This window comes from Photinus pyralis, unplaced genomic scaffold, assembly GCF_008802855.1.
Source record: "Photinus pyralis isolate 1611_PpyrPB1 unplaced genomic scaffold, Ppyr1.3 Ppyr1.4_LG2, whole genome shotgun sequence".
Taxonomy (NCBI): Eukaryota; Metazoa; Arthropoda; class Insecta; order Coleoptera; family Lampyridae; genus Photinus; species Photinus pyralis.
This window is the reverse complement of record NW_022170403.1, coordinates 13,709,960-13,735,320: the sequence shown is the minus strand read 5'-3', so window position 1 is coordinate 13,735,320 and position 25,361 is coordinate 13,709,960. Positions and strand designations below refer to the sequence as shown.

At 34.3% G+C, this 25,361-nt stretch overlaps 4 protein-coding genes across 4 annotated transcripts; 3 read left to right on the top strand and 1 right to left on the bottom strand.

Annotated features, from left to right (window-relative positions):
* Positions 1 to 1,181: 1,181 nt before the first annotated feature.
* LOC116164159 (CTL-like protein 1) lies at positions 1,182 to 7,086 on the top strand. Its single transcript, XM_031478295.1, is given in 12 exon segments — positions 1,182 to 1,437; positions 1,487 to 1,860; positions 1,908 to 2,074; positions 2,127 to 2,180; positions 2,183 to 2,361; positions 2,550 to 2,717; positions 2,768 to 2,903; positions 3,448 to 3,592; positions 3,736 to 3,879; positions 5,397 to 5,559; positions 5,612 to 5,833; positions 5,893 to 7,086. Coding segments are annotated over 12 exon segments (2,007 nt in total). The 5' UTR covers positions 1,182 to 1,326; the 3' UTR covers positions 6,037 to 7,086.
* A 1,330-nt stretch (positions 7,087 to 8,416) lies between these two features.
* LOC116163835 lies at positions 8,417 to 14,883 on the bottom strand. Its single transcript, XM_031477964.1, has 3 exons — positions 14,799 to 14,883; positions 8,502 to 9,621; positions 8,417 to 8,428 (listed from the first exon to the last, which is right to left on the bottom strand). Exons 2-3 carry the CDS (start codon positions 9,555 to 9,557, stop codon positions 8,417 to 8,419), a joined length of 1,068 nt encoding a protein of 355 aa, XP_031333824.1. The 5' UTR covers positions 9,558 to 9,621; positions 14,799 to 14,883.
* Positions 14,844 to 23,386, top strand: LOC116164158 (THAP domain-containing protein 1-like). Its single transcript, XM_031478294.1, has 3 exons — positions 14,844 to 15,191; positions 15,252 to 15,825; positions 15,885 to 23,386. The coding sequence occupies exons 1-2, from the start codon at positions 15,044 to 15,046 to the stop codon at positions 15,710 to 15,712; spliced, it is 609 nt and encodes a 202-aa protein (XP_031334154.1). The 5' UTR covers positions 14,844 to 15,043; the 3' UTR covers positions 15,713 to 15,825; positions 15,885 to 23,386.
* LOC116164156 lies at positions 16,840 to 23,386 on the top strand. The gene is made up of 2 exons (XM_031478293.1): positions 16,840 to 17,602; positions 21,775 to 23,386. Exons 1-2 carry the CDS (start codon positions 16,858 to 16,860, stop codon positions 21,786 to 21,788), a joined length of 759 nt encoding a protein of 252 aa, XP_031334153.1. The 5' UTR covers positions 16,840 to 16,857; the 3' UTR covers positions 21,789 to 23,386.
* Positions 23,387 to 25,361: the final 1,975 nt, after the last annotated feature.

The following is a 25,361-nucleotide window of genomic DNA, read 5'->3' as shown; positions in this document are numbered from 1 at the left end:
AACCAGGGGCGGACTACCCATCTTGCAGGAGCGAGATTACGCTAATCAAAGCTCTTCAGTTTAGAATCTATGTGCGTTAAATGAGTGGCGATTTAATAATTTCCACATATCTTGTTTTTAGTCAAATTTGCCTACAAGGCCATGTAATTTTCCATCTTGCTTTCAACAAAGGACTTTATTGCACCAAAGATGAGTCACATCCTGTGTATTTCACCCTTTCTCAGAATCTTGGTACCTGTTTCTACCTGACCCATTGTCCCCAAAAACTTGCTTTAACCTTGAGTGTAACCAACATTGTGTATATGCATTTACTATCTTTGTTAACTACTGCTAAAACTTTTACAAAATATTTTGTTAATTAACTTTTGGACTGTTTTAATCAAACTGCAAGGTTTTTCTTACGTCGTACTCTTTTTATCCTTGGCAGTGACTTTTGCGAGAGTACGACACCTTTTGGCTTTGTTTGTTTTGTTTATATTAATGTACATCAACTAAATTTCCGGGTTTTCACAATCATAATAATTACGATCATTATTAAACAAACTTCTCACAATTTCAGTGTTTTATTTAAAAGTCCTTCCCTACTGTGCTTCAGGTCAAAGCGTTGTCTACAACTAACGTAAGGAGGCCCTGCCTTAGATGTTTTATCACGTGCCACTTTTCAAATTTAAGCGGGTACTTGTTTAGTTTTAGAGGGAATAGTCCATATATGTATAAAAGTCTCTGATAAAATGGAATAGTCATTCGGGTGGCCATTTTTTAAAACGTTGCCGGGTTTATTTTATTTCCGTGTTCTTGTAGTGTGAAGTTAGCGTAGAACCTGGGGGTTAAGTACATTACAAGGTATAAATTTAAAGCGTCAAAGGCAAATAATGAAACATAATCGCTGTTTTTTTAAGTAATTGTAAGGCATCTGATTAATTGAAAAATTAACCTTTTTATTTTGTCGATTTCTACGGTTTTGAAAAACGGAAAATTATAAGTAGCTATAGTTTGAATAGATGCATTTTTTCTCTAAAAAACATTAGACTTTTGCTCTATAATAATTTTGAGAGCTAGTAATTGACTATACAGAAATTACCATTGAAATCCCTATGCTGCGTCATGTTTACAACTCTACCTCCTATCGGTGAGGTGACCTAAATTTTTCTTGGTGCGCTGTTCTGTCACGAGGTGGGGCTGCTGTTCGTCCTTTGTTTATGTTTGTGTTCGAGTTGTGATCGTGAATCGTGATGTGTTTACAAATCGTTAGCTTACAGCGAAGCTTGTAGTGGTCGCCTCGTCGCCTCTCTGTTGCATTAAAATCAAATTTTGCCAAAATTAAAAATGGGGTGCTGCACATCAAAGCCTACGACATCGTATGACGAAAAAGGAGGTGACCGTGGATGTACAGATGTTTTTTGGTTACTTGTTTACATCCTTTTTTGGACTTTAATGGTCTGTAAAGTTTTGCAAAGTAAAGTACTATCCATCACTTTGCTTACAGATATTGGTAGCTGCATTCTCTTTCGTGTACGGAAATCCGTTGCGCATTGTGAACGGTTACGATTCCTTTGGCAATATATGTGGTACCAAAAATAATAAATATGTGGGAAGTTTAGAGTTGTCCGGTAGAGATATGACCGGCAAGCCATATTTGTTATATTACGATATTAGAGAACTGAAACTATGTCTGAAGATTTGTGTTAAAGAGTGTCCGAACCGAAATATTAGAGATATGGACGAACTGTACACGTATTACCTTCAAACGCATAATGATATTTGTAAATACGATTTTGACTACAACAGTTTAAGGTATATTTCAGACAAGTCAGGATTTGGGACAACGTTTGGGCCTTGCCCTAAATCTGTCTACGACAGGTAAAGTGGGTGTCGTCTTCTACCTTAATTGATAAATCATTTTACAGTGAACCTATACTAAATCGGTGTGTACCAAAACTTTTAGGTGATGTAACTGTTGGTGTATTGTCTGGGTTTTATGATCTGTTAAACAGTTGGGATACTATGGAACAAATTTTGGGGGATCTGTACAATAGCTGGCACCAAATACTCGGGCTCGTGTTTGTTTCATTGAGTTATTGGTTTGTACGAAATGACGTTCTTACTTTGAAGTGTGTTCTTTGTAGTTGTCTCTCTTGTTACGGTAGCATTACTTCATTTACTTGCTAGCATAGTTTCATATATGTGATGATACTTGTCAGTATAGCATGTATTGGTGGTACTGGATTCCTGTGGTACACGTACTATGATATTAGAGTAAATAATGCGAGTCACACCAATAAATTAATTCCTGTACTATCAGAAACGACAAAAAATGAAACAACATTCCTCTGGTTCGCCATTGGGTCTACTATAATTACAGTAAGTATGTTACTAAGCATACAGTATGTCTAACGAAATAGGTGGAAAAGGGGACAAAAGCAAACATTTTTTCAAATAATCTTTTGTTTGTAATTTAGAGCCCCAAAAGCAAGGATGGACGAGAAGGTTAATTTTTTTAAAAGCTGTAACCACGTTTACTAAATAAGTATTAAATTTCTCTTTTTCAGGTGGTGATTTTGTTACTCATTGTTTTTACCCGTAAGCAAGTAGATTTTTTGTCAAATCTCTTTAAGGAAACATCAAACTGTTTATTACACATTCCTACATTATTTCTGCAGCCCTTAATTACCTTCATATTCTTACTTGCATTTTTTATATTTTGGGTGGTAGTAATGGCAAGTATACACACTCATATCTGCAATTAGTGAAGAAAATCTTCTTTCAGCTATGTTTAACTACTGCATACTACCCAGGTCAGTCGAGTGTGAATCCATCTGTACCAATCGGTCCTGAGAGTAAAATACCACCAAATGGAACACTGTCAAAAGCAGTGGGTGAAATTTCGTTCCCAGATTTGAAAAGTGTGTATAATTCGTTTACCCTTATTGTTTGTGGCTGGGCTATTTTCATAATTGATAGTCTTATTACGAGGTCTAACACTAAAAATAGTTATATTATAATCTATCAGCTAAAACTGTAAAATCCCCAGAAAACGGGAAATGGCAGTAAGAATGATGTGGCCGCAAAATGACCTAAGTGCTTATTTAAATATTTTCATGTTGACTGCACTTCCGGGTATACCAGAGGGCGGTGCCAGCTTATTTTAAATGGAACACCCTATATATTACAGAAGTTTCGCTTTGGTGAACTGTGTTGATATTTTGACTATGGGTTTCAACTAAGATTAAAACTTGAATTGAAAAACTTATAAATTTTTTTTTTAAATAAACACCCCTTATTTTTCTAACCAAACTAAATTTGCACAAAGTAGTATGTATATTCAAAAAGTTAATCAAAAAGGAAGTGTTAAATTTCACTACACAGCTTTTGACTCATAAAGCAGAAAAAGATTCTGTACTTGCGTTAAATGGATCTCTGCATTGTCTTAATGACTATATTTTCCAGAGTTTACAGAAATTCAATATGTTGATCCATTGTGGGTAAAGTATATGTGGTGGGTATACTTTATTGGGCTTATTTGGACTTCAGAATTTATAATGGCATGTCAGCAGATGGTGATTGCTGGTTCAGTTGCACATTGGTATTATAGGTAGGCATTGCATTAGTGTAAATCTTTGTACATGTACGTATAGTTGTGTTGCTAAGTACCACACTCCATTCCATTATGTTGCAATTAACCCACTTTATATTGGGTTTAAGTAAATAATGCTCCTTAACTCGTATTAATTTCAGGAATAAGTACAACAACAGAGGATCACACGTTACATATGCCATTTGCAAATTGTTGAAATATCATCTGGGTTCAGTCGCACTAGGTTCCTTGCTGATCACTATATTTAAAATTCCACGTCTGATTCTCACTTATCTTCATGCAAAGTAAGTATCTGAAAATATAAAGATGATCAAGAAATTCTTAAACTAGGGCACAATATAATTGTAAGTAGGAGTTTACAGCCACCTACATGCAGTGTGATTCTATTGTTCTATAATTTTTATCATCATTTAAATCTGGCGTCTTCTAATGGTCCCCCTACACCGTCAATCTTCCCTTTACGCCATTGTGAAATTGGCACATTTGCTTAATTTATGGAAATACATACATATCACGAGACAGAAGGCCCCGTTCCCTTGTAGTTTCCTGAAGTGCTGTCGGAGAACACCTTTAGGCCTTTAATTGGATGAACTGTTTAGGAAGGAATAAGGGACATACAGGACAGACATTCCTTTTACTTATATTGGATGAATATTCCCAAACCGAACGTAGGGAATTAACATGGGAAAAAGGTTTTTTGTAAATAGTTGCTCCCCATGTTAACTTAGAGGGTTTATAATGACACCAATCCAAAAAAGATTTTTTCCTCGTCTAATGATATACGAATTAGTTCATTTTCAGGTGTTTTTCTCACTATTTTATATATATATCTATTGAACTGTAACAATGGCTCCATATATTGCTCTGATTGTAGACTTTTTTTTATGGATGTTGTGTACGAAGTCCCTTATGTGTGGGCCACCCCCTTCGCGCACCCTGACAGATGCACAATGAATTTACGGCAATGATAGAGATTAATACGTTACGGATTCATAATGTGTTTCCTATTTATTGCAACGTCCATTTCGAGTAGGGAGTATCTGGAATTCCCATTTCGTACACTTGTACCTTAAATACATTCAACCAAATTAAACTGTTTTTATTTAATTACTCGGTCTGCAGTTATCGGAAAAATATGGGAAAACTTGCAAACATCTACACCAATAAGTAACTATAAATTGTGCACAACTCTTGTGCAGATAAAGCGCATTTTTAAAAACCGAAATAGCTTGGTAAATGGTTGCGTTATAAGGTAGTAGCATGCTATATTTATCAATGTTTTCTTTCTTGTTTTCGATTATTCGATATTTCAATTTTAAGCAAAATTTGTAAGAAGCATAAGGTACTTAAATTATTAAAAAAATAATTATTAAATTAAAATTATTAAAATATTCAAAACGAAACTCTCAAACATTCATTTAGTATCAACAGTTTTTGTGCAAAATGACAAGTTTAGGGAAACCAAATGTATCGAAATTTTGGTGATAAGGTATATAGTGGTGATTATGTTGAATGAGTTGTTTGTTGCAGTGGTGTTGTAAACATGTGTGATTGTTTCAATAAAATTTTTTAACACCATTTAAACAATAAACTATGTTTCATTGTGAGAATATTAGCAGAATGAGTTCGATGAAAGTTTTTAATCAGTCAACACGAAAATCAGTTTTAATATAAACTTACAATGACACATTTCTTGAATTAAATTTTTGACATATTTCAAAATTTCTTATATACTAAGCTGGCGCTGTATGAATCCAACATTCATACATATAATACGTAAACATTTTGTTGTATGTTCTAGGTTGCAAGCAAATAAAGATAAAGGCAGTGAATGCGCTAAGTGTGGTCTTAAGTGTTGTATTTGCTGCTTTTATTGTTTGGAAAAATTCATTAGATACATCAACCACAATGCGTACACGGTTATTGCAATTGACGGTACTAATTTTTGCTCATCTGCTTGTACAGTATGTTTCTTCTATTTATCCATTAAGAAAACAAGTAAACATTCTTTTTTAGGCATTTCAGGTGTTAACATCGCATATTATACAAGTGGCCACCATCAATGGTATTGGAGATTTCATCCTGTTCCTAGGAAAGGTTTTTGTCACAGCTTTTACGGGATCCCTTGGACTTTACTTTTTTAGACATAACGCCAAATTAAGTTTCTATGCAGCTCCAACGATCATAGTGTGCGTGTTCTCTTTCTTTGTTGCACACTGTATTTTATCGCTGTATGAAGTAAGTATCATTGATGTTAGCCCGAGAATATTTTGCCACTGTATTATGTTTCATTTTAGATGGTACTTGATACAATATATTTATGTATGTGTCAAAACTCGGAGGATGCTCCTGAAGGAATGCGGTTAGAAAATTTGACAAACAGAGCTAACAGAACTCCAGTTGCTCAAGCTCAAGAATTTGAAGATATTCCTATAAAATAAGGGTTTTACTTTGCTCATTAGTGTTGTTGTTTGAGGGGATTTCCTTGATGTGAGATGAGATGGCTTGGTGTATATAATTTATAATAACTTGACGAAATCTAACTTTTTGCTTGTTTGTTGATATGGTTTAATCGTTTAAAACGATGCTCTTTCAAGTAGAATATGCTCATCACTTGATCAATCTCGTTTTAATAGACTCCATTTTTATTATACATTGGAAAATGACTTCACTAATGGAGATTATTGCGTAAATCGTTTCTGTAGTTTTTGTGTCAAGTTATAACTTCGCTTTTGATGTGCACAAACCACTGCGTCTGTACCTTAATTAGTTGTACTACACTAACCGTACTTTAACATTTTGATGGTTACTAATTAAATGTGCCATAGTCGTGATGCTCGGCATGCAAAGAAAAGTTACAATGTTGGTTGTGCTAGTAGTGAGTTTTTGACGTTTTGATAGTACAATTGGATTGCATTCATTTGTAAAATGTAAAATGAAACGCTACTGCTTTCTAGACTTGCCTATTCCGTCCTTACTTAAGTAGGTAACTGTTCGAGCATCACATACATTCCATAACAGTGCTACCTAATGATTTCTTTGAAAAGAAAGGCTATGCTTTTGTTTACACAGGTTGCTATTTTTAACACTTTTTATTAAGACTGACGAATGCAAAAAGAACCTCAAATTTGTACCTTTATATACACTTCTTTCTGTGATATAACAATTATTACTCACTCTACGTGAACTAAATTTCACTATAATAATATACACACTTATTTTCTACAGCACGGCATAAAATGTATATTTTTATTTATTGTTAGGATACATACAAACTTTTAATGTACGTTTTTACTGAAGATTTTTATCGCTTATGCTTTTTTATTCTTGATTGACAGTGTGATACACAAAATCATTAAAAAATGGTTCATAGTATTATTAAAATTCATAAGTACTGTTAAAAACATTTAAAATATACAAATTGTTTAGTAGATGTGGAAAGCACCAATGTAATGTTTCAGCTACTAGAAATAAATGTAACATAATTTCAATTTAATGATTTTCTTGTTGTAACAGACCATGTACTGTGCTGTGTTAACGTTCATAAACACACAGTTCTAGGGATATGCTGTTACTGTCACTCCTATAATAGGAGAGCCACCTGGTATTGTTTTCAATAGTCATCATGATATACTTAAGGGTCAACAATAACTCACAAAATCGTTCCTAGAGGCTTAAAAGGGTATCCTCGTTATAATGAAAATATACAAACTTGTTTTTTTTATGGAGTATACTTTTTGAGTTTAATCAAAAACAAACTGTTTGAGATTCGAACGGGACTTATTGTATTCACAGTTAAAAGTCAAAAACGGTAACCTTACTGGGCCTCGCAGGTTAAATTGTATATGAAAATGTATTGAGAGGGAACTGGAGAAGAACGCTGAATCTGGTGTAAACCTTCAAAAACCCATCGATTCAATTCAAAATATTCAGATATATATATAATCGAGAAATTCCCTTATACCTTTCGGTGTTGGGATTACAGGTTGTTAACATATTGTCTACTTACTATTAGGTTAACAATAGGAAACAAAAATAACATATGCTCTAATTCACAAAACTCTTCCATTCACTTCTGTCTTTCACAGATGAAGACGTTAAAAGGAAAAGAGAGGATAATGAATATAATTAAATAACTTGACTTATTAACGATAGCTTTTTATTCAATATTTGATGAGAAAAATCACTAACATAAGGATCGTGAAGTGATACTTAAGACGTTAAGATGAATTCTAGTTCTAATTACGTCACAACCTATACTTATATTCTTGGATTATAAATGTAAATACAAATAAATGATAATGATTTGGACATTGTGAGCATACATTAAATAACTGTAACTTTCCCAGACTGAGAATAATAGGAAAGCCGATAAGCTATAATTAAACTTTGATTGAATTCCACATAAGTTGATTAATAAGAGAGTATTTTATTAGGTGATATAACTTCTCTCTCCTTAAGTCAGAACGTCCTCGTTCTTTACCTTTTTACATTCTAAGAGAGATTCTAGGGACATATCATTAATTGGTTTAGATCCCTTTAACAAAACTTTGATTCTATTTCTAAATACAAATGTTACAATAATTATACAAGAAAATATAATAACAATAAAGAAGCTTACACTAAAATGAATCGCATGCACTACAGGATGTAAATGTATAGGTTGGTCCAGAGATTTGACCTCGTCTTTTAAAGTGTTGAAGTCTTTTAAATGTTTAGGTTGAAGGTTTACAAGAGAACTTGTTTTAAGATCATTAAATTTTAAAAAATGTTGAAAAGTAATATTGACAAAGGCGTTTTCAAAAATTTGATCGTCTATGATTAGTTTACAATCTAATTCAGAACTTAATAATGCACTATTTGTTATTTTGATAGAGTTAACTTCATGGTGACATTCTTCTATTACATTAATGTCTAATTTTGATGAAATCAAAATTTTACCGTCTTTTAGTTGTGTAAATAGTCTATAGTTATTATTTGCAATAGCGCAAATACAGTCATGTATGTCATGTACAAGTGAGCACTTGTCAATGCGTGGTTCCTCAATGCAGATGGTCTGGTTTCTGAATGTTTTGCAGTCTTCCTCTGTCCAAAATTCTTTTTCTTCGCCCAGGAGATAATATTTTGCTGGTGGTATTATTACCTTGTCTTGAGAGTTAGGGATGGGATATATTCTAGAGTACCGATATAAAGTTGGATTGAGGATAGGAATGTACAGAATACATGTTATTATCTGCGACACTGATACTATTCGAACCTTAGAAAAATCTAAGATAGTAAACAGATGTTGTGTATCTAAATCTAGTAACTCCGTTTGTTTATAAATCGATCTTACATGATCAATAATACTAATTAGTTCAGAATTTGAAATTACTTCAAGATTAACAATGTTGGAGGATGCTAGAGATATCGTTCTTTCTATCATTTGGAGTGTATTTAGTAATTTTCGTGCCATATGATTACTGTACTGGACAATAGACTGTGTCTCGAACATACTGCTCAGTGTGTTTATAGTTTGTATCGATAGATTTATACCGGTTTGTATACTTTTTATGTCATTTGAATAACGTTCCGTAATATGATTAGCAAAAGAAGTTTGTTTATTTATTTGTTTTAAGAGTTTATCCTGATTTTTAAAAAGAATGTCTAGGTTTTTGTTAATTTCTTTTAAGTCGTTATTGTCGGGGTTTCCAGTGATGTATTTTATAATTGTACCTAATCCATCTAAAAGAGACCGTTTAACCCTAGGAGTAAATTTTGAAAGTTGTTCCCTGAACAAATCGCAGTTATCTTTAAGTATCGTAAATACTCCATTAATAGTCGAATTTTGAGGTATCTTAGAGTCTAAAACGGCAATATTACTTAATAACTTATAATATCCTAATTCTAGTTCAGTAAGATTAAAATAAAAGTAAAACTTATGATAATGGCTTCTAACCTTGGTAATCCCTAGTTGATCCATGAAATAACCGTTTGTTTCAATTTTGTTGAATTGCAGCCCCTGGATCTGGCTCAGGAGGCCGATCCTGCAAGGAGAATTTTCTTTTTAACACGTCTTACTTTTCTAGTATTAATATTAGTAAGCCTATTAGAGCTTTCGCGCGTTCCCGTTATTTTATTTTTGTCTATTGAAGTTACATTGACTATCATAATATGGGTCAGTTTTCTTTATCCGCTGTCGTGTGAAATAAGCTACTGGTTCATTAAATTGTACGTCTTCCTTATTTTGATTTAATTTTTGGATAATATTTTTGCCCTTTACTAATTGTTTCTGATATAGTTCGTCATAAAAAGGTAGGAGCTCATCTTTACGCTTTTGATTATAGGAATTATATATTGTTTTTTGTAAATCTATTTCATGGGCATTTAGGTTTTCATAGGGACCGTATAGAAGCGTGAAAGGAGTATATCCGGTACTGGAATGTACAGATTGGTTATACGTTAGTACTGCTGTTATCATGAGATCTTTGGGTAATTCATTTTTATTTTGGATTTTACCCATTCTTAATTTTTCTAATAATGTGGAGTGTACCCTCTCTATGGGAGAGTTGGAGTTTGGATTATAATTGGTAGTAAAGTGAAGATCAATCTTGAATAATGCACAATATTCCTGAAATACATTATTTTTAAACTCTTTTCCCTCATCGCAAACAATCTTCCGTGGATATCCGTGGTGTGAAAAATAGTGTCGTAATTTACTAAGTATTGTGATTCCAGTTGCATCTTCGATATAATAGGCTTGAGTATACCTCGAGAATAAATCTATAATTGTTAAAAATTTACTGCTATCAAAACTGAAAGTGTCGATATGAATTACATCAAAGGGTCTTTTCGCAAGCATCGGTCCTAAAAGTTGAGACTTATAAGGATTTCTCTCATACTTGCCTAGAAGACAAGTTTCACATTCATTTATCATTTTACCTTGGTAGGTGTTTTAATCGATACATCGAATTTTTTAATCATTTAATGACCGAATTAATTCCAAATAACAAAATATCGACTCAAACCGTTAATCTTTTGTTTTTGCGACATTGTCAACCAACACATGCGAAATTATGGCTTACTAGTAGGCTTGGGACACTTCGCGACCCGAAGGACCAACATTCAAATGAGTATAACTTTTGTTTGAAAAGTTATTTTAAAAAACTGTTCGACAGTTTTGTTCCTTAACTCGTTTAGTATGTACACAACAAATTTCGTGGAATTATCTCTATTTTCGTTGTCCCGCCAAGAATTGCAGTGGAACTTTTTTTTTCGAATTTTCAAAAACTAATTTCAGATTCGTGATTTTCATGTTAAAAAACCCCCAGATACCAAATTTCGTCGAAATCAGAATTTTTTTTTGCACACTAGTTTAGGGGTGCGCCCTTTAGGGGTAGGAATTTTGAAAAAAAAATTGCAAAATCGGAAAGAGCACACCCAAAAACCTATTCAAAGACATGCCACCCGACTTTGTAACTCTTATGGTTGCTGAGAAAAAAATTAAAGAAGAAATGCAGATTTCAACACTCTTTGGGGGGTGGCTCCCAAACGAAACACGTTGGACCCTCGGTTTATTTGGAAAAAGTGCTTGTTTTGATGCCCTCTACAACCCGATTTTTTTTTTCGAACGGTCGTGTAACACCCTGTATATTGTATTTTATTTAGGTACTTTACACCTTTGAATCAAAGACTCGCTAATGTACCTACGATTGCCGCTTTAACGTTACGCCAATGAACTGTCAAAACTACCATTATTCAGTTTAAAATACTGGGAGCCTCAGAGTAAGAAATAATCTTACTCTGAGCTGGGAGCACGGAGTGTACCGCGTCGTTCTAATGGGTTTCTATTGGCCAATTTGAATTATTTTGAAAGTAGTTTAAGGTTCGCAAACCGACGTGGACATGCGGACGCGGGAGCGGGACCTTTACATATTTTTCGGTGACATTAAACCAAGCATTAAACCTCTAAATATATAATTCTAAACTATTATACATTTAGCAAAAGTAGTAACTACTGTTTTAATAAATTTTATTTACATTCGTGATTCGTCCTATAAAAGGAATAATTTTTATCACCCAACAAATGCTGTTATGCTGTATGTTACGACACTGGCAGGCGTGTCTTGCTGACAAATGGTCACAGTTTTATTGAAAGTATTACCCTTAGACTATGAAAGAAAGAAAGGTATTACCTGTCTTCTCTCTTTCCTAGTCTTGTCACTCCTCACTCTTTCCTTCTCTAAGCCTTCTAAGCCTAGACTCATGCGCCCCCCGTGACAACTTTTGGTACTACGCGACAGTCGACGCGTAACGGCTTTACTTCGCGCATAGCGGTATAGAACACTTCGCCGAATGCCCACAACACCGACCCGATTTTTCGTATGAGTTTGTAGTTCGAAAAAAGTTAAAAAAATATTCTAATTCTACAATAACCCTTTGCAATAACCTAACGTCAAAAGCAGCTTGCTGTTGCATACTGTCCAGCTTCATTCAGAAGTGTTGTATGACTGGACGTTATGGTCACGTTTGGCTTAGTCAGCTTAGTGTCCCTTGCACACTTGTCGACGATATGTGGGCATGGTCGGCGTAGTGTCCCTATTCGTCGATATGGACCATCAAAAAATCGGGTCGGCGTTGTGGGCATTCGGCGAAGTGTCCCGGCCCCAAGGAAACAGGTTCGAGTATCCAGACCTGTGTATACGACCGTCATTGAAATAGTCCTTTGATTAAATACTACTGGATAGCGCATTCTTAATGATAGAACAGTACAACCCCTGTTCCAATTCGTGCAACCCACCAGATATAAAAAAATTTTCAGTGAACAGAAATGAGATAAAATAAGAAGTTTGTACATACCAATTTGAATAGAGAATTTGCATACTTTTTTGAATAACCTGAAATATAGGTACCTACGTATCCTATTCCCTTTGGCAATAATATTTTGTCCAAATGCTCAAAGATGTACTCGATTTTAATAGCACTAATACGCCTACGAAACCACCTTAATTTTCGAGGTTTATTTTGTGCTGTTTAGGTGATTTTCGTCGTTATTGTGAAAACTGAGGGGTGTTAGAACAATGGAATCAGGGTTCCCTCAAGTACCTACAGTGAGACAATTTCAAACATTATTAGCATCAGTATATCATACTCTACTAAATTTGCTATTTTCAAAAAATGTGCAAATTCTCTATTGCGCATGTCAGGCGTTAAAATAAACTTTATAACGGCGTTGTCGGTATAACCCATATACAGTGTGTCCCAGATCGCGTGGGATTGCATGGGTAACTTGGTTATTATTAAAGATAGAGAATTGGTTAAATGGGCAAATATTTTGCAGTTTTAGATGTTTATTTAAAATTTGTTTATGGAAATTCAAAATGTTCGATTCGACGTAAATTCAAAAAAACTAAAATTGGTCATTCCCTTGAATGTCTTATATCATCGAAAGTATAAGAGATATAAAAAAAAGTTTTATATAAAAGTGGCTGTCTTTGATACGCTTCATTTAGAATTGATGTCAAAAAAAATTCAAGATGGCGACTTTTGAGGAACATTTACCAACTTCCTAAACTTAAATAGGCGCTACCTATATGGGATTTTTAGATTACTTGATAGATTTTTTAATTCTCTTTTCAACCGAGCCATCATAACATAAGATTGAAAATAAGATACCAGTTATATCAACGGTTTTTATATTTTAATCAAGTAAGCTGTGATGAATTAAAAAAAACAAAACAAAATCTATTCGAGCCAACAAAACAATGAAAATAATTACATCAGATGTTTAAAAAATCAGGGGTGCACTCATGAGAGGGGGGTTTGGGCATTACAACTCCCTCCAAAATTTTATATAAGTAGGCCTAGAAAAATTTTGATTTTTATGTCACCACTTATTGACTATCTCATTATCCATACTTACATACCTACAAATGGTGGTATAACTACAAACTATCCCTTCGAAAAAATGTCATGCCATTATCCAGTTAAACACATTTCAAGACAATTTGCTTTATTTTACACAATGTATTACCATTGATGCATTGTCCCAGGTCACATTTTGTAGGTCAGTAGGTGGTTTATCCGCAAGAATATCGAAACTAACAGTTATACCAGTCCGAGTATATGGACAGATGAATCTTATTTTTCTAACTGCGGAGTGTTCAAATCGACATAATGAACACTATACTCGTCACAGGAAAACCTACATAATGTTGTAATTTCACGCCGAAATCAAGTAATATTTTTTTTAATTAATGTATTTTATGGCATAATGGGAAGTCATGTAATTGGACCGGTAATCTTCGTTGGATCTGTAACTGCTCACCATTATTTACAAATTCTCCAATAAACTTTCTCGACAACGTATGTTTCGAAGAAAGGGTTGGTTTATGCTACCTACCAACAAGCTGTCTGCTCTGGTCACAATTCACGAATTATGTACAGTACATTAAATTATAAAAGTAAGTACTTAATTAAAAAATAAAACCAAAGTGGAAGTAGCTACCACTACAATAATAATAATAATCATCAATGGCAACACGTTGCCTAAACTAAACTGTCTTGAAGTGTGTTCCGCTAATAATGACCAGTATTTTAAACATCTGGTGTAATTATTTTCATTGTTTTGTTGCCTCGAATAGATTTTGTTTTTTTTTTTTATTCGTCACAGACTACTTGATTAAAATACAAAAACCGTTAATATAACTGGTATCTTATTTTCAATCTTATTTTATAATAGCTCGTTGAAAAGAGAATTAAAAAATCTATCAAGTAATCTAAAAATCCAATATGGTGCCCATTTAACTTTAGGAAGTTGGTAAATGTTCCTCAAAAGTGGCCATCTTGAATTTTTTTGCCATCAATTCTAAATTAAGCGTATCAAAGACAGTCACTTTTGTATAAAACTTTTTTTTATATCTCTTATATACAATACTTTCGATGATATAAGACATTCAAGGAAAAGGAAAAGTTCTCTATCTTTAATAATAAAAAAGTTACCCACGCAATCTGGGACACACTGTATATGGTATAACCCATATATATGTGTATATGTCGTAGCCACATTGTAAATTTCGCCGTTTTATAAAACGGCTACTTTCAAAGGCGTTATTAATCCTAACTGACCCTTCCCCTGTAACATAAATTTATAAAGTGGCTAGCCGTTTTATAAAACGGCGAAATTTACAATGTGGCTACGACATATATAAGGTATAATACTTACAACCTTACTCGTAGGCATAACCATGGCCATGGCCTGCGGTCTCTGCTATTCCCGTGAAAACGAAATCTCGCACAAGTTGCGCATGTCGTCACGCGGTTGTATTGCAATTGCACTATAATCGTTGAATGAATTCATTCAACGCTATAATATTTATTGTACGCGCGTATACGAATGAATTTGCGCTAATCATTTCGGTATTACATTTCATGACGTGTAAATACAATTAATTACTTCAATACAATACAATGGCTCATTGTGCTGTGTACGGTTGCAAGAACAACAGTAGAAAAACTAAAGACATAAGTTATTATAGATTTCCTAAACGAGATGATATTAAAAGTCAATGGATAAATAGCTGCAGCAGAAGAGACGATAAAATAAATACATCATCAGGTAAGATGCGTTATTGAAGACATAATTATTTCTCTTAACCTTGAATATGCATTTCTTTAGCTAGAATATGTTCAATTCATTTTGATCAAGATGATTTTCATATGTCTCTTCGACATAAGCTAATGAATTATTTACCCTCAAACGTTCGCAGATTAAAGGAAAATGCGATACCAACAAAGCATTTATACAAACAAACACGAACTGAAAGTAAGTCTAATTTGGAAAGAAATTTACGGGCAAAAAAAAGAGAACAAAAGCAAGTAGTAAGCGACCTACTACAAGAAATTTCCGGCAACTCTGAAGAAGTTCCGCAACAAACGGATAATTTGAGCACGGTTTGTGTAAGCTCTGATCGAAACGACAGTGTCGTACTAGATCTGAAAAAGCAAATAGCTCAATTAAAGGAAAGTAATTTGCAACTAATTTTACAAAATACGGAATTGTCGCAAGAAAACAATTTGTTGACAAATAAACTGGAGAAAACGACTAAAAACTTAGAAGAAGCAATGAAGACGCATTGAATTACACCTGGCCAAATAAAATTACTTATGAATAAAACCACACGTGTTTGTTGGTCTGCTGAATATATTTCTGCAGCAATTTCTTTACGAAGCGTTAGTCCAAAGGCTTATAGGTAGGTCCTTTATTAGGTATTTATCAGAATTACTTTTAATAAATTTAATTTTTAGGTAGGTACCTATGACAAAAATTACATTATCCTCTTCCTGCTTTGTCAACGTTACGAAAATGGGCTTCTAAGTTCACAATATCCGAAGGTTTATATTATCAGCGTTAGATAAAATGCAAGAAACGAACTCTCAAAATACAGGCATGAATGATATCGAAAAGCTGCTCATGCTGTGTCTAACATATCTACTATGCCGAACCACAGAATACAATACACATGATCATACAGTGTTGCCACACACGGTGCGACTCGAGTAGCGGAGGCATGTTTAGAGGAAAAGTTGTACAATGTAAACTCCAACAATCAGAAGTACTAAGATTAATGAAGTTTATTAGCAAGCATGGCGGCGAATGAAGTGCATAGTTCTGACAGCGGTCCGAAAAAGTGTCGTATTTGTCGTAACAACGCTGTTACAAAAAAAGTTACATGCAAAATATGCGAGAATATTTTCCACGATAGTTGCGCCAAAAAAGCAGAAGTCGTTTGGTTAGATAATGGCGAAGTTTTGTGTAAAGAGTGCGTGAACGAAGATAACAAAGTGACTGAATCTAGTAAGTCCTGCAATGACACTACTACAATAAAACTGTTATATCAGCTTATAATTGCAAAGGACATCATCATCAAGTCGAAAGACGAATTAATTGCGTCATTGAATCAACAAATCGGCCTGCTGCAAATTCAAAATGTGTCCTCAAACAAAATTATCACGGAAGGTCACGGTCTAACCTCTACACGGAAAAGTGATAAACGTAAAACGGACACGCCGTTAACTGAACCTAAACGTTTGGATAAAACGGAAAACGACCCTGTGTCAGGCCAACCAACAACTAATCAACAAAGCTATGCAAAGGTGCTATCTGATGCTAGAGATCATTTTTCGGTTAGATATGCGGACGTGCGAACATGTTGTAATACGCTCTTCCGAAATCATTAAATATTCTAATTTGGAACAAGTATAAGTATCTGTTGATCATTAAAATGTTTTCAAAGCCGGTTGTAAATCGTGGTATTGTGTGTGGCTGTTGTGATTACAAAATTGGAAGATACGACGAGTCGATTGAATGTGCAAAATGTGCGAAGACTTATCATATCAATTGTGTCGACTTAAGTATTGAAAGAGTACATGAATTAGTAAGTTCTAACGAGATTAAAATTTGGGAATGCCATTTCTGCATCGATGGATCCTCTCCACCTTCTACGTGTGCCCCGGAGACTGCTGTTCAACAGGTGACGCTCGATCATATTTACGCACTTATGATTACAATTAAAGACAACCAGGATTCCTTTTCTAAATCACTAGATGCCTGCCACGACAAAATTGATGATAACTCAAAAATGTTACAACTGCAGGATAAAAAGATTCAAGACTGCTTAAATAAAATTGAAGCGCTAGAAGCCAATAACAAAAATCTGTTGAAGGAGAATAATGAGTTAAAGTTGAGGGTCAACGACTTGGAACAATATTCTCGTCAAAATTGCATCGAAATAGCTGGTGTTCCAGAACTGAAGGAAGAAAACGTGCTTAATACGGTAACTGCAGTTGGCCACGCCATAGGTTTTACGCTGGATAAAACTAGGGTGGATGCATGTCATCGGCTGAGGAAAAACGGAAACAAACCCAATGAACCGCGAGGCATTATTATAAAATTCGTTAGTAGGCTGGATAAAGAGGACATGATGGCCCATAAGCGAGTTAAACGTAATATGTGTGTGCGCGACTTAGGTGAGTTATATTCTAGACTTCCCAATGTAAATCCAGACTCTAGTATATTTATCAATGACTCACTAACGCGATATACCTAATCGTATTTTATTTGCTCAAGCTAGAGCTCACGCTAAAGAGCACAAGATTAAATTCGTATGGACCCGAAACGGTCAAATAGCTATGCGCAAGCAAGATAACTCCAAAGTGTTTATTATAAAATCTACAAATGACTTTCAAGATGTTCATTGACACTACCGTTTCCATGTCTGTTTCCTATTTAGTGCTCACAAATTTTGAGTTGTATAGAATTATATTCTTATTTATGTTTATTTTCATTTGGATAGCTTGTATTTCTTTTAGGCCATGTATTTGACCTGGCAGAATATTGATTATTTATCATCTTTCTTTTTTGTTTGAAATGAATGGTAAAAAACATTTAAACATTTATTACCAAAATGTCAGGGGATTAAAATCGAAATTAACTCAAATTTATATGAATGTACTGTCAAATTCTTATGACATAATAATCTTAACAGAAACTTGGTTAAATAATAGTATCCTCTCCAATGAACTATTCGATGATAGGTACTTAGTATTTCGTAAAGATCGTGATAAAGTCACTACCCATCTTAAAGATGGCGGAGGTGTCCTAATAGCAATTGATAAAAGATGGCACGCTGAAGCAATTAATTTTGAATTTGTGGAAGCATTGTTAATCAAAGTGGGGAGCAGTCCAAAGTATCGAATGCATATCTGTGTTGTTTACTTTCGGCCTAACACAAAAATTAATGCGTACAACGACTTCTACAACCTTTTTGATACTTTGCCTGATTGTATCAAAAACAACCTGTTAGTTATAGGAGATTTCAATCTTAAAATATGTGGATCTGGATATAAGTTATTAACTGGGGATAACTTATGCATACAATTACACAATTTTATAAATTTAAATAATTTACAAAGCAGAAATAACATTCTAAACAGCTATGGTAAAACCTTAGACTTAGTTCTTACAAATATTGCTGAATTATCCGTCAGCTGCGCTCATCCATCTGATTTATTAGTAGGTTTAGATCATTACCATCCTGCTCTTTTGTTGTATGGTGATCTGATTATTCCACTCAACAGAACACAACTGTTGCCTGACCGTATGTACAATTTTGCCAAAGCAGACTTCTTAAGCATTTATTATGCATTAAGATATACTGACTGGTCTAATTTAAGTGTCGCTGTTGATGTCAACGATTCGGTTAATGTTTTCTATGACCTTCTGTACAAAATATTGGACAAATTCTGCCCCAAGAAAAGAGTTAGGAGTGGTTCATCCTATCCAGTCTGGTTTTCGACAAATATAGTGGCATCTATTAGGCTTAAACATAAGCTGCATAAAAAATACAAAAGACTACGTTCACTAAATGATCCATGTGCATCGGATAGTTATGTGCAGTTCTGTAATTTACGTTCATCAGTAAAAAAGGATATATCCTCAGCATACAGGCAATATCTTATTGGCATTGAAAATGAAATTGGGCGTGACCCTAATCGCTTTTGGTCCTACGTGAAGCACTGCAGGAGGCAAACTTCCCAGGTGTATGAAGTTGAGTTTAATGGTGTTGTTGCGTCAACGGGTTCTGAAATATCAAATAATTTTGCTAACTTTTTTGAGTCTGTTTACCTGCCATCTCCATCAAACAAGGATTATTATGACAGCCTTCATAATAACAGTAACCTAGTACACACTGATGTGATTACGTTGAAGGAAGTTGACCAGGGCACAGTCCTAAAAGCTATGAAAGAATTGAAATCTAAAAAATCAATGGGTCCTGATCTCATTCCACAGTATTTTTTCAAAGGACACTCAGAACTGTTGAGTAAACCACTGTGTATCATAATTAACAAATGCCTTAAGTCCAATTCCTTTCCTGATGTATCGAAGACCACCAAGGTAACGCCTATATTTAAGAAAGGGAATAGAAATTCCGCGTGTAATTATAGGCCGATTTCTATACTTTCAACACCTGCGAAAATTTTTGAAATTGTCTTGAGAAAAGAGGTTTTCTCACATGCGTTGCGACATATCTCCGATAGCCAACATGGATTCATCTCGGGTAGATCTACTGTCACCAACTTGGTCAACTTCACGCAATTTGTTTCCAGCAGTATGAACCAAGGTATTAGCGTTGACACCATCTTCACGGATCTGGCGAAGGCCTTTGATAGATGTGACCATTCTATCATTATATCTAAGTTAAAATATTATGGCTTATCTTTGGATTTGCTACACCTCTTCAAATCCTATTTTACAAATCGGAGTCAATACGTGTGGTTCCAGGGATTTACATCTAGGCAGTATATCGCCACGTCGGGAGTCCCACAGGGCTCTGTGTTGGGTCCCGTTATCTTCAATCTATTAATAAATGATGTCGTTAACGTGGTAAAGAATTCCAATATTCTGTTATATGCAGATGATTTAAAGTTATTTAAAGCCATTGCTGACGTAAATGATTGTCGAGAGCTACAAAATGATTTAGATGCTGTAAATGTTTGGTTGGAGCATAATAAATTGTCTTTCAACGTTTCCAAATGCTCAGTTCTTACCTTCACAAAAAAGATAGCTCCTATAACGTATGAATATTCCATGAACGGGGAAGAGCTACGACGCATTTTGGAAATAAAGGACTTAGGTGTAATACTGGACCACAGGTTAACTTTCTCTGCACACGTAGAAAACAGTGTAGGCAAAGCATACCGAAACTTAGGATTTATCTTAAGGCAAGCTGCCAACTTTTCTAAAGAACACACTTTAAAGTCTTTATTTTCTGCCATTGTTAGACCACACTTGGATTATGCATGTATTGTCTGGAAGCCTCATTCCTTCACCCATAGGAACAGCCTAGAAAAGGTACAAAAGAAGTTTCTAAGGTATCTCAACTATAAACGTAGCGGACAATACTCATATCTCATACCTTACGCTGAACTGCTGTCATCCTTTAATATGGAATGTGTTAAAAAGAGGCATGAACTTTCCCAATTGAATTATTTGCACAAGTTACTCCATGGGAATATTGCTAACCCCGAAAATCTGGCGCAAATTAATTTTCATGTTTCACCTTTTCTTCGTCGTACCCATACACTGTTTTATATACCTTACTTACGCACAAACTTACTTATTTTTTCGCCATTGATAGATATGCAGCGACTATACAATCAAATCTGTACCTTGTCTGGCAAGGTTGACATTTTTCGTTATAATCTCTCAACGTTTATATCACATTGTAAGTCACTTCTTTAAACATAAAACTTCATTGCGTCTTACCATGCCCATACCTCCATGCACTTCTTCGTCATTTATGCTATTCATACACACACATTCACAAACTTGTACTAAATTTTTACAATTATTTTTGTTTATTTAATATTAAATTGAGTTAGAATATTTATTCTCTGTTTTTCATATACTTGTTCTGTTTACTTATATTCACTTCATGTTTGTTCGTCTTAATGTTATTGTTTAAACTGCTTTACTGTAATTGGGTACATGTAACCTGTTGTAAAGCATGTAAATAAATAAATAAATAAATAGAGATCAACGTCCCTCCACCTCAAAAAATTCAGGCAAGGGGTCCAAAACCATCAACTATAAACAGGCAAGGGAAGCAAAATCCGACAACAAGGATACTCAAGACGCCAAAATGAGTTGAGTAACAAGGAGGATGATTGGAGGTCTGTCACCCCAAAAAAGCGTAGCTACAAAAACAATAAAGTTATCATCACTGGAGAGGCGCATGTAAATGAACTTCAGACCGCCCCTAGGAAGTCATACCTCTTCGTCTCAAGGATGCACCCTAACACGACTCCTCAGCAAGTGGTGAATCATCTAAAGCCTAACTTTTCAGAAGTAGAATGTGAGGAAATTACTACCGCATCGTCTGAGTACTACAAATCATTTAAAGTAACAGTCTACTTAAAAAACAATGCATCGGCACTCGATCCAAAGATATGGCCCTACGGAGCAACCGTAACACGGTTTTTTCACAGGAGAAGGACACAAACAGAAGTATCTTAGTATCACCTGTGTTGCATGTAAACAGATTTAAAATTTTTCATTTAAACATCCGTTCCTTGTTTAATAAAATTTCGTATGTTGAGTTACTATGTGACATTTATGATTATTCTGTTCTTTGTTTTAGCGAACCATGGCTAAATGAAGATCAAGCAAGTTGTGTAAGAATAAACGACTACACTTTACTATCAAGCTACTATAGGGAACTCAAAAAAGGTGGAGGTAGTGCCATCTTTGTTAAAAATAGCATATTGAACGTAAGTAAAGCGCTCAATTTTGTTAGTAAACTCTCGATTGAAGATATTTTTGAATGCAGTGGAATTTCTATTAACAATAACGCGTGTGTCATAGCTATGTATCGCCCGTGCAATAGAGATGTCAGTAAAATTAGAACATTCTTTAATCAATTTGATATATTGTTAACTAAATTGCAGAAAAGGTTTAGTTATATTTATATTTGCGGGGATTTGAACATAAACCAGTTGTATAAGGATAATACATTGGAAGCACTTACTGATCTACTTAATACACATAAGTTAAAATCTGTCATTAAGGAAATCACAAGAATTCAACAACTACCTCAAGTTTCTCATGTCAGCCAGTCCGCAATAGACTACATTATTACCAATAGTGATGAAACCATCGAAGATCGTTCTAATTTCAATGTAGGATTTTCTGATCATTTTGCACAATGCATCACAATAAATCTTACAACGCATGGTCTTCAAAATAAAGCTAGTAGTAGTGATAGAATTATAAGACGTGAGTTCTCCAATGCAAATATTAATGAATTTTTATACCTACTTGGCATTTACAACATAAATTATTACGAAACAATTATCGATGCGAACAAGCGATTTAATACCTTTTACGACCATTTTACATGGTGCTTTGATATTGCATTTCCTAAAAAATGTACAACTAAAAACAGAGTGCCTCCCAAAAATAAAATAAAATTTTCCTTAGAACTACAACAAAAATACAATAAATATAAAAATCTTATGGCAATTAACGATTGTATTAACGATGACAGACTCAAAAAACAGTTAAAAATGGAACGTAAGTCATTGCTTAAGGAAATAAATCTGGAAAAGGGCAACTACGTTGCAAACCTTATTAATAAATCAGAAAATAAATCCAAAGCCTTGTGGAATTTGATTAAACCGCCATCGTCGAGCAAGCATATCCCTAATATATCCCTAACTGCCAACCACTTTGCCCAATACTTTGAGCACTCAATCACCCCCAAGCAATGTTCGGCAACAACAAGTAAGAAACCTAGGGGTTCTCATTATAATAATACGTTTTTCTTCTATCCCAGCACCTCCAGCGAAGTTTACAATATCATACACTCATTAAAGAATAAGAAATCTACGGGTATTGATGAAATCCCAAATGAGTTGTTGAAGGCTTGTTCAAATGTCATTTCTCCCGTATTATCTGGAATAATTAACCATTGCGTAACCCAGGGTTGTTTTCCCGACAAGTTAAAAACATCTTGTGTTATACCTATTCATAAAAAGGGTTCAATACAAGATGCCTCAAACTACAGGGCAATTTCTCTGCTGAGTGCGTTCTCAAAAGTTTTTGAAAAATGTCTCTGCTCAAGGATATCATCCTTTCTCGAGAAACACAACATTTTATCCAACAGACAATTTGGTTTTCGCTCCGGAAAATCCACGGAAATGGCAAGCGCACAACTAATGCAACATATACACAATGAATTAGATCTCAACAAAGAATGTTTTGTCATATACTTTGATATAAGGAAAGCATTTGACAGTATAAATCTGGGATTGTTATCTAATAAATTAAAGTATCTGGGTTTTAGATACCCTGTAGATGATTTTTTACTTTCATTCTTGTCTGCCCGCAAATTTATCGTTAAATTTAACAACACATACTCAAACAAATACATGGTAAATATTGGAACTCCCCAAGGTAGCAATTTGGGCCCAATAATTTTCCTTTTATTTATAAATGACCTACCTAAGTACATCACCAGCGGCAGCACATTTATGTATGCCGATGACACGGCGGTTGTTGTTAGTGCTCATGAGTATGAGGCTGCACTGCAAAAGTTAAATTGCGTGGTAAGAGAATTTGTACAATGGTGCCAAAATAATCAATTACGCATTAATTCTGATAAAACGGTAATTATGAATATGAAAATTTCGGCATTAAAGTCCAATCACTTCACTTTAAGCATCGAAAATAACGTAATAGTATGTTCTACATTGGCTACTTACTTGGGACTGAAGGTAGATGAAAACTTAAATTGGAATGAACATATAGATCGTACCTGTTCAAAACTAAATAAGACATACTATTTAATAGCACAATTAAAAGATCGTCTTCAAGTTCCGCAATTAATATCTATTTACTATGCTCTGGTATTTACCCATTTAAACTACAATATTATCTGCTGGGGTGCAAGCTCGAAAGCACATCGATTGTTTGTTTATCAAAAACGTGTAATTAGACTGATATTTAGTATTAAGTCGACAAACTCTTGTAAAGAGACATTTATAAAAAATAAAATAATGCCGCTTCCATGTGTATACATTTACAAGGTTTTATGTTTTGTCCACCAAAATAAAAATAATCTGACAAAATGTGGCGACTTGCACAGCTATAACACCAGAGGAAAACATAAAATTTCAACTTTCAAGCACTCCCACACTTTTTATGAAAAATCCCCTTATTATATGGGATGCAAGTTATATAACTTGCTTCCCAAAGATATATGTAGATATGAAATAAAACCATTCAAAAAAATAATTAAAGATATTTTACATCACAACTCATACTATTCGATTACGGAATTCATTCACAAGAACTTACCTTGATCTTCTAGCTAGCCATTATTTGACAATATAATATCAAACATACTTCACGTACCTATGTAGACTGTGATAATATCCAACTCACATGTTATTGCTATTTATGTTGTTTGTTATTGTTACTGACGTGTCCTATACATTTTTATATGTCTACAGGAAATAAAGATTATTATTATTATTATTATTATTATTTATTTATCTGATGAAATTTGTTTTGTTAAACAATAAGAACAGCGAATAATTGGTCCTTGTAAATCGGCACAAGTTGTAATGGCGCGAGGACTTTTTTCAGATTGGAAGCAATCAATTTACTTTAAATTTGATCAAGCTATGACAAAAGCTATTTTGTTTGAAATAATTAGGAAAGTGGAACCATATTATACTGTGGTTGCGATTGTCTGCGATATGGGAGCTAGTAATCAAGGATTGTGGAAATCTTTTGATATCGATTGAAATAACAATAATTTTTTTCCTAATTCGTCTGATAATGAGAAAGAAATTTACCAGTTTGCAGATATCCTTGATCACGGCTTTACAATTGACAACTCTAATAGCGTTTTCGACTTACTACATTAGTGCGCACTACGTCTGCATTATTTTTAATTGGAGTGTTCGACTTACCACAGTGCAACTTTCTTACCTGTTCGACTTAAGATGTAAAATTGCATTCGTTGCTAGCTATTATAGTCGAACAGGTAAGAAAGTTGCACTGTGGTAAGTCGAAAATAATGCAGACGTAGTGCGCACTAATGCAGTAAGTCGAAAACGCTATAAGATAAACTCTCAGGGGTACGTTCGAAAATTGCAACGTTGTAGTTGAGTTAAACTTACTGAGTTTTATCAGCTGATTGTGTGGTTTATTTCACCTTAC